Raw genomic sequence first — 10,342 nt, forward strand, 5'->3', positions numbered from 1 at the left:
ACCACGTGACCTCCTGCCCACATGGCAACCACATGGCCCCCACCGGAAGTCCCGCCCTCACCGGAAGTCCCGCCCACCTGTCAAAATGTTTGATGAAAGGGTGCACTTAAATTCTCTCAGGGTAAAGGAGACCCTCTTGTACAGACGGGGCGTTCTTCTCTGGAAACACAATGGATTCTTGGCAGCAGTGGAAGATTGTGTGCCTGACTACGATGTCGGTTGAGGATGTAGAAAATGTGTACATATTTGGACTTTTGATAACAGGATTTCTGCTTTTTGGAGTTGGTGGTTGCCTGGCTTATCGAGTGATTTGCAAAACGTGGGCAGCTGTTCAAAGTATTCCAAAGCTGTCTGCGATGTTAGATGGAGTCTGTAGAGCGATCAACACTCAGACTGAAATGTTAAGAGAGCTGGACACGATTCTTGAACAGAATTGCAGCCTGGCAGCGGTTGGACTCAGAGGTTAAAGGATATAATCTTGGAGAAGTTGTACGCTCCAGATCTGCAGAAAGTACCAGAAATTTGGCTATTTGGATTCACAATTGAGACATACCAGTAAAACTCTTAAGGTGGTTGGAAATTCACAACAGCCTGAACCACAACATTTATTGTTTTTCTAAATCTGGCGCACCAATGTGGCCTTGGCAACTTCTGCTAACTGGCTATCGACAAAATATCTCCTGGATGTTATATAAACACGACGCTCTTCCCCAGCACTCCCCTACCAGCTGTGTGCTGATAGGACTATGCGGCCGATTGATAAAACTTCCACCTCTCTTCTCAAGGACAATGGTGCTTCTGTCAGTGTTAACAGTCTAATTCTTGCAAACACACTCAGACTTATATATTCACACCCTCAAGATTCCACTGTCCTCTTGCTAAATCTTTACTTATGTGTGTGTTGCTTACCCCTGCTGAGGTTTTTTGTACTATTTCAGACTGTTCTAAGAATAGAGTCTGAAATATGATTTTTTTTCCTCCTATCTCACTTTACCTAAATGTGTGATTTCATTACTTTTCATAGATTTTCTGATTTTTCAGAAGGATTACCAGCAAAAGCCAATTATTATTAGTATTTGAAAATTTGACAGCTATTTTTACACCAATGACCAGAGATTTTTAGATTTCTTAGAAGGATTGTATTACAACAATTTCATACCAGTGAAAGATAAACATTATTAGTATTTAAAATGTTTGGACCTACCAGTGACCCAGGTTCTCTACTTAGACTTCAGTGAGTGCCCATGACTGTTACTATTTGAATGATGGGACCACAGCTGCCTCATCCAGCGACCTCAAGGATTAATATTGTCACTTTTCTTCTAGCAGAGGATGAATTCCTTACCACAGAGGACTTAATTAGCTAATTACCTCTATTAGAAAGATTGGATTAGAATCAGCTCTTACCAGTAAACTCCCAAGGATTATTAATGTCATTTGATTTGTTTTTCTGTGTTTGATTTTCTGTATCATTGCAATGTTTTTCCTCGGGTACAGCGCTTTGAGTGCCTTGTTACTGAAAAGCGCTACATGAATAGAGTTGACTTGACTTGACTTGAAAATCTAATCCTAAAAAAATACAAAAAGTGTCCCGCATCAGCTCCAAAAGCTGGAGGGCCAAATTTGTACTAGTCTTGAACTAGGGTCACACAATTATTCCAAGGGCCACAAATGGCCCCTGGGCCACACTTTGGACATCCCTGGTTTAACCTATTGTAGCTCTGGCTGTATGCTTAGGTCTTTCTCATCTCATTTGCAGCCTCTATCACAGGATTTCTTGCATGATTTACCTTCATCCATCTTCCTATCACTGCTAACCAGCTTCCCTGCCCCAGCTCAAGAAAAGCATCCCCACAACATGATGCTGCGACCCTTATATTTCATAGTGGGCATGATGTTTTTGGTGTGTGTTAGCAGTGTTACTTTTCCGCCACACATGATGTTTTAAATGTCAACCAAAAAGTTAGGTATTGACCTTCTCTCGCCAGAGTCCTTTCTTCCACACATTAGGTCTTACCTTACACGGCTTGTGGCGAACTTTAAAAACAACTTCTTATGGATTGTTATATTGCCCTTTTTTAATATTTGCCCTGATTTTTGGATTGCACAACAAATAGTTGTCATGTTAGCAGTTTCTTAAACCTGAGGTGTGAATCTCTGGAGCTCCTCCAGAGTTACCATGGACCTCTTGACTGCTGCTCTGATTAATTCTCTCTTTTTCAGTCTGGAAGTTTAGCTGGAAGACCTTGCTGTGCTAGGTTAGCAGCTGTGCAATACTCTTTCCATTTTCAGATGGATGGATTAAACTGTGTTCCGGCTATTGAGGGTATCTTGTTGCCTACAGCAGGATTTTATTTAGGAGTATCGGAGTAAAGGGGTTAAATACAAATGAATACCACACTTTTCAGATTGTTATTTGTAGAACAAACTGAAAACAATTAATCACTTTCCTTTCACTTAATAATTGTTTATGTTCTTTGTATTGGTCCATGAGATTATATGAAAACAAGACAAAATCACCACACCTCCACCACCATGCCTTACAGTCACTATGAGGTCTTTGTGCTGATATTCTGTTTTCAGGTCAGGTCAAACACAGCACTGTGCATTTTGGCCAGACATTTGCTCTTTGGTCTCATCTGTCCTAAGAGCATTGCTCCAAATATATTGCAATTTGTTTGCAAACCTTAAACCTCTTTCTTTGTAAAGATCTGACATTTATTTAGTGTATTTCCTACTGTGCTATCATGAACATAATCATTTAACTAGCTAAATGACACAGCAGATGGTTTCTCAGAACCTAGGAAACCACAAGGACTTAAATCCTCTCCTTTCATAGAGGCAGTCACATCTCTCATGATCTGTTCCTGTTTATTTATTTAGATGTGTTGCCCAAAGTTTTAAAGTTGTATTGCCCAATTTTAATGCATAAGAGCCACAAAGGTTTTATTAGGTTATCTTGGAAAAGTCTGGTCATCTTTCCCACCCACGCTTGTGAAGCTTTTCCATTAGTCAGACTCTTAGTGGTTAGTAAGTCATGGCTGCAGGTGATTCCTGGTCTGGTCACTTTCTCTTGGCAGGCTAACGCTCTCTGATTGATCCCTGCTTGTCTCCCAGCCAGCTCTCTGCTATTACTCTGAGGACAAATTCTACAAAATGAATGGCCTCAGCATCATGAGTGAGCAGGGCACTTTATATTTATACTGCTCAGCTAATCTTATTTTCTCATAACCAGAGGGTGCCTTCTTTTTTTTATTTTTCTCTTCTCATTTCTTTAGTGCACCCAGTGTGTCCTGAAGGGCACAACATTGCAAAAAGGTTTTTATGGCTATAGCGCAGCAGAGGGTAGGTATTCACTGGTCTATACTGTCTGCATCTAGTTTGTCCCAGTCTGACCTTACATTGCTGAAGTTTAAGTCTGCTTTCCATCCCATCATAGGTAAAGGTAAAGCACTAAACAATTAGAAATACAGCACCCCAGAATGTGCTCAAACATACAGTGTCTTGCAAAAGTATCCCCACCCCTTGAAATTCTTCACATTTTGTCATGTGACAATCACAAATTTCAGTGTACTTTATTTCAATTTTATGAGATAGACCATCACAAAGTAGTGCACAGTTGGGAAGTGGAAAGAAAAGGATCCATGGTTTTCAAAAAAATCTGAAAAGATTGTATTCAGCTCCCCTTAACCACCTTTTGTTGCACTCACGGTTCCAACAAACATGTTCATTCACAACATAGTTCATGACCTTAAACTCAAACAACTTTGGCTCCTTGGCTTAAAAAGCGAAAACACCAAAAACAAGAAATCTGTGAGCGGGTAACTGCTTTTTCTCGGCATTGTACGTTGACGTTTGTGCTAGAAGTGTGACAAATAAATGAAGGGTTACGAATCGCTTTGCAAGGAGCTACAAGACATCCATTAATGCATCAGTGAAACAGGACAAACCTTTTGTTGTGAAAATTAAACATGCCTTTACATGAAAAGACAATCTACTGGTTTTATGTTAGAATTCCCTGCTCTTGTTTTGTATGTGGAAATACTTTTACATGGGCCACAGATATTCTAACACAGTGGCACAATCAACGCTCTAGTAGGAATGTCAAAATACCCGACAGATGTTTGTTCTGCCTCTTTTATTTTCACACAATCTCTGAAACACGTGCTCACATGCTAGTCCTGTCAGAGCTACAGCCAGGGGGTAAAAGGGATCAGACTATAATTTCTTAGCTCAAATCTCAGCTTTCTTGTCCTGAGGATCCAGCTAAACCTGGATAAACTATGAGCTGTTGCTCAGCTGGGAAAAGTAGTACAAAGTTGCATGGGATCAGCAGCTTTTTCATGTAGGTGGCATTATGTAAACACTCAACCTACATCGATGGAAAAGTTAATTAGCATTTAGTTTGAGATTTACAGAAACATCAGCGTCAAACATCTGCTTTAGTTTTCCTTTGTGAATGCAGCGACATGGGAAAACCAGCCATGCAGTGAGCAATAAGCACACTATTCCAACAAGATTATTAAACCACAGGAGGATTTACTTTGAAGCACAGCTTTCAGAATATGTGGTCAGACCCACATATGAGGAAAGGAGCTTGCATCATTTGTATTATATTATCTTCTTATCCTTACTTTAATGAAAGAGGGAGACTTGGGGCCATGGCGACAGTTCTCGCAGCATTGTTGCCCATTATTTGCTTCACTCAGTGAAGATTGTTTTTCTATTTAGGAAAGAATTACTTTAACTTTAATAATGGGAAAGGTTATCAACTCTAAACCTAATAATTGGCTGTGAAACCACTGGCAACAACAACTGCCATCAAGCATTTGAGGTCATTGGCAATGAGTGTTTTACATCATTGTGGAGGAATTTGTTCAACTTTTTTGAAAATGTTTTTAATTCAGCCACAATGGGTGGATTTGAGCCTGAAGGCCTTCTCAATTGGATTTAAGCCTGTACTTTAACTAGGCCACTCCAAAATCTTCATTCTTTTTTATTTTGAGCTATTTTAAGATTGTCTTCTGGTGTGCTTTTAATGATTGTCCAGCTGCATAACCCACAGTTGCTCGAGCTAATGGCCAGATTTTCTCCTTCCTCCAGGATGTTGTTTTTTTGCCAGAGAGCAGAATTCATGGTTCCATCAGTTTCAGCAAGTTATCTTGACTGTTGATGTGATGTTCTTGTTTGGTTGTTTTCTTTCTGTCTCATTTGATTTTCCAATTTATTTTGATCATGGGATGGTGTGTTGCCTTTGGAGACCTTTTAGCCTACCTCATGTTGTCAGGCAGGTTCTGTTTAAGTTATTTCTTTATTCTACAGGTCAGGCCTGGGTGTGGATAGTTTTAATTAAACCAAAAACGTGTCTAATCACAGTTAATTCATAATTTAAATAAACTGATTCATAGTTTTACATAGGGCTACATTGGTCTTGGTAGCTTTATTCCTTAGTAATGAAACTGCATTTTGTATTTACTCAGGTTATCTTTTTCTGATGCTAACCTTCATTTGATTATCTGAAACATTAAAGTGTGACAAAAAACAAACAGAAGAAAACTGAGACTTGTTCTCAGCACTGAATATCAACAAATTTCGTCTTAGTATAACATAGAAGCTGACACAAAAAAGGATGGCTTCAGTTCATTTTGGTGAGTTAATTATATCCATGTATGTTGAGCAGGACATGGTCTGATATGAGGAGACAGAGATAGAAACTGTTTGTTTGTACTTTGTTTAATGGTCCACCTTACTGGTTAACATATTTACATATGGCTATCATACAGTTACAGTTTATTTAATAGCTGTAAAAATTAAGACAGTTACCTGAATGAGCACAATACTAACTGAAAGCAAACTTAAAGTACTATCTTTTGTTTACTGCTTATTTAACATCTATTTAAAAAAAAATCTAATCAGGTCATAAACGGAACTAGAATATTTTTCAAATAAAAGTTTTGTTTATATAAAAAATTCTGTCTGCCATAAATGAAACATGTACTGGTTTTTGCACATTTACCATCTGTTTCAGTGCAGATTGCTGCTGTTTGTGATGCTGGTCTGACCGTCTCAAGGTAACAGCGTGTCGATGTGTCATTTCAGTGTTTACTCCAGGATGTTAACACTTTGAATTTTAATCAATGGATAACCTTTTCTTCCACCACCTAACCTACATCATTGGTAGACTGGAGTGACTGGGAAACAAATACAATTGTTGTCTGTTGTCTTTGGATGATTTTGCTGTTGAATGAGGAAGATATACAAATGAATAAAAGTAATCCATTGAAGCATTCATTTTATAACATAACTTTGGAGCTAAGGCCATTGTGATGGTGTTATGTATTGAGTGATGCCTCCAACAAAACAACAGGTTCTTAATTTTTAAGTCACAGTCAGGATGAAGTTGAAGTGTCTTGTTTATCTGGGTAGAGTGCGAAGTACATTGAGTTTACATACAATCACAATCGTAGACATAAATATCTTGTTGATTGTAGGCTTCTTAAGACATATCTGCAGTGTTATTTTTCCAGGGTAGAATGATCATACACCAATCAATGTCAGTACATTTTTTTAGAACAAGAATTGGATTCACAAATTTGAATTTACTTAAAATTTATTTAAACTTTTCTCTAATCCCTGCAAGTTCAAAATTGAATATGGTTTCTATCGAAATTTGTTAGGAAACCACAGTTTTTTTTTTTTTTACTATTAGCAAGAGCCAGTTATCATTTCAGCTTAATATCTTCTTGGCAGAATTTGTAGAGTTCATTTAAATGGGTTTACTGGAACAGACCCTGCTTTTAAAGTTCTCAAAATGGTTGAAGTTGGCGCCATTCCATAAGCGTGATGATAACCTGCTGTATACATTCCAAAAATAGTTTTCACATGTGCCCCTGTCTTTGTTCCAACCATCAAAACAAACCTTTGCCTTCAGAGGCATCAATAATTGGTAGGAATGGTTGGGAACAACAGAAGCCACAAAGGTTCAAAACAGCTAAGCAGGTTTTACACCAGGGGGTGTAAAAGAGGGTACTGAACAACAAAAAAGCCTTTGCCTCAAAATTAAAATTTTAGCTGCCAAATGCCTTCTGGAGAAAATATTTATGGTCTGACAACACAAAGTCGGTATTTTGCCATAAGGACAAGAAGAATCTTTGAAGAAGCAATTATTAGAGTTTAGAAACCAAAGAACATTGTTATAATGGTCAACCATAGTGGTGGAAGCATCATGCTGAGGGGCTGAAGTGGCTGCAATGGTGAAAATAGTGTATTACTTCCAAATTCTAGAACTTCTCCTCATATCAAAAGCTAGATGGTTGAAACATGAACACCATCAGACAATGATCCTAAACACAGATCAAAAGTGGTTTTGTAACAGATAATGCAGGCTAATTAAGCTTCTGGAAAAGCCAAAACGCTTAGCCCACTGGAAAAGCCAGGAAACAACTAAGATAAATGAACAAATTCTGAACAAATTCTGATATCCAGCCAGATATAGGCCAGTAGTTTGCTGATGGCTACAACATAATGTGTGGTTTCTTTACAACTTGGTATGACACATCTTTCCAAATATTAGGGGGAGACTTAATACATAGCTGAGCCTGTATTCCTAATTTTGTGTCTCAAACATCCGTACCAAAATATAATCTCTTTTATAGAAAGGAAAAAGACCCAGTCTGCTTTGGCGCACGTTATACTTCTACTCAGGACCTATATGTTCCAGCATAACATGATAATGGAAGCTTTTCTTAATGCATCTTGGTCTTGTAAGTCATCTTCTCCTTGGCTTTGACAGCTCAGGGCCAGTTAGCCAGATCAATGAAAAACAAAGTGAAGAGGGATCAATGGGTTGAATATTCAGTCATCCTTGTGAAGAGATATTTTTCTCAGTTAACATGTAAACCCCTGGGGGCACGCAGTTGAACATCAATGTAGCTTTTGAAATTTGATGCAATTCTTTGCAGGAATTTTCTACGTTGTCACATAGCCAGTCCTTGTGTGATTGTTCGCTCATGTTCTTTATGTTAAGGTTGAGCCAGTAATCACATTAACTGTGGTCAGCAGAAAGCTGACAGTACTCTAACAAACCAGAAAGTCCAACTTAATGATAAAGCTGTTGTTATTGAAGCACCACCCCCACTAACAATTTTACAAACTCCACTCCAACCCTCCACCCCTGCCTTACTCCGTCTCTGCATGCAGGGTTAGCAATAAGCCAGGCTGGGATGGCATGAGATCTGGCACTGCTTCCAGTGTTTTTATTTGGTGCTGTGAAGGTTTACAGTGGTCTGCACCAAAGAGATAGAGGGTGGTGGGTGTGGGAAGGCGCTCAGCGCTGTCAAAAATTCTAAGACAAATGCAAACACACAAATCTGCATGCCCACATGGCTGTTGAAGTAATCAGGGCAAGCTGTCAGACTCATTCTTCATGATTAGGGTCACTGTGAAGCAATTTACATCAGTCTGCGAGCAGTCCAATCAAGATTCTACATCGACAGCACAGTAAGCCTGGTGGTCTTTGATTTCTTAAGTGCTGTGCTTGGTGCTGCAGCGGAGAGAGCTTAGGTGACCAAAGATAGTTATACAGTGGAAGCCCCCCAATGTTATGTGTTTCTTTTATGTTGTACTGCTTATTTAATTTATGTGTTCACCCATAGTTAATGGAGGCAATTCAAAAGCATTAAAGAGCACAGAAAATACATCAAAATGTGGCTGAGTTGTTTATTACGTGATTAGGGGTAATGACCTTTGGTAATGATTCAACCTGTAATAATAGTGAGAAGAAAATTTGACAGCATTTAAAAAAAAAAACATCCTAAAAACTCTTAAAAAGTATTCAGAGAGACTAGCTCTTGCAAATCTAAGACATTCTGCAACTGATTTCAGACTCATTCAGTTTAATTCAATTCAGGTTATTTATATAGCACCTATTCACAAGAAATATCACATCAAAGCACATTTCAATAATCCAAGTGATTAAATAATACAATCAAGTTTAGCTTATTATTCAAATTGGTGAAAGAGCTTTCTTTCTAAGGAAACCCAGCTGATTGCATTGAGTCACAGACTTGCAACCATCTCTCATACTGAGCATGCAGTCCAGACCCTTGGGACTGGGAGAAGGTAGATGTTCTGTAAGCTAAGAGAGTAACATCCCAAATCATTTGTAGAGACTTGACCACAGAATTGTCCACTTAAAACATAACGATGTGACACACAGTTGATTTCTATGCTGTGATATATTCAGCAACTTTATGATTTAAACCACCTTCTAGTTTCACCTTCATATGTGCACTTTATACTTTTTTATACATCACCCAGTCCATAGTTGCAGAAGAACCTGCAGACTGAGGAAGGTACGCACCCAAACTTTTGCTCGGAATGCTCTTTCAAATCCACTTCAGTAGTGAAAGGTATCTTTCTTCTTGCAGTGCCTTAAAAAGTATTCACGCCCTTTTTAATCTTTGTTTAAACCTTTTTAAATTTTTCACAAATAAAAATCAGCATTTAGAATATTTCTTAATAACTGAACATGAATTAAACCTTTTTGGCTTGTAACATGCCTTAACAAGACATTGAGTTGGTGCCATGTAAATAAACTGAATTAAATATCACTCATGTAAAAACATTTCCACCTTTTGTGTTGTTTTAAAATGCACATCTATCTATCTATCTTTAAATGTTTTTATGAATTAGTTTTTTCACAAATCTGATCTCTTTTTCTCTTCCTTCTTTTTGTTGCTGCCAGCAGGACTTGCCGCTGCCTCGCAAAAACAGCAGGTGAGAGTTGCCTTTGTTTACTTCCTGACCTGCTTCCTGCCTTTCATTTTCTCTCCTCTCCTTTCATAAAAGTAACAGTAATACAGCACATATGAATCTGGTGTCAGTGTGAGTTAAATATTTTGTTTAGGCGTCGTGAGGAGACTTCATTGGGGCTGCTGGTGTTGTAGTTCATGTGTGAAGAACCAGGAGGAGGAAGAGAAGGCCTCCTGCAGAGCAGCTGGAGTGTGTCACACTCTGATTAAGACCAGCTGATATCTTTTGGATTGTGTCCATGGTGGTGAAAGCTATTTATCCCCAGTTCGTCTTGGTTATTAATCCTTCAGTATTCCACTTTCATTTTCCACCTACTTTTCCACACCTATTTGATCCTTTTAATGTTCTCTTTTCCTCTGTCACAAACACTATCATATTAGTAACAGAGTGTTATTAAATCACTCTATGCAATAAAGTAAATTTTGACAATTAACCATCAAACATATGTCAATTTACAATATTTCCTTTGTTATACCAGTTTTATGTACCCTGCTGTAAAATTGTCTACAAATTATAAATTGAGATGATA

General features: G+C 38.3%; 1 protein-coding gene across 1 annotated transcript in view; it reads left to right on the top strand.

The window, feature by feature from the left end:
- The window catches only part of LOC124862781 (microtubule-associated serine/threonine-protein kinase 1-like), a 73,798-nt gene that overhangs the window by 4,044 nt on the left and 59,412 nt on the right, over positions 1-10,342 (top strand). The window contains 1 exon segment of the mRNA XM_047356909.1: positions 9,749-9,777. Coding sequence (XP_047212865.1) covers positions 9,749-9,777 — 29 coding nt within the window.

Source organism: Girardinichthys multiradiatus, chromosome X, assembly GCF_021462225.1.
Source record: "Girardinichthys multiradiatus isolate DD_20200921_A chromosome X, DD_fGirMul_XY1, whole genome shotgun sequence".
In the NCBI taxonomy this organism is placed as follows: domain Eukaryota; kingdom Metazoa; phylum Chordata; class Actinopteri; order Cyprinodontiformes; family Goodeidae; genus Girardinichthys; species Girardinichthys multiradiatus.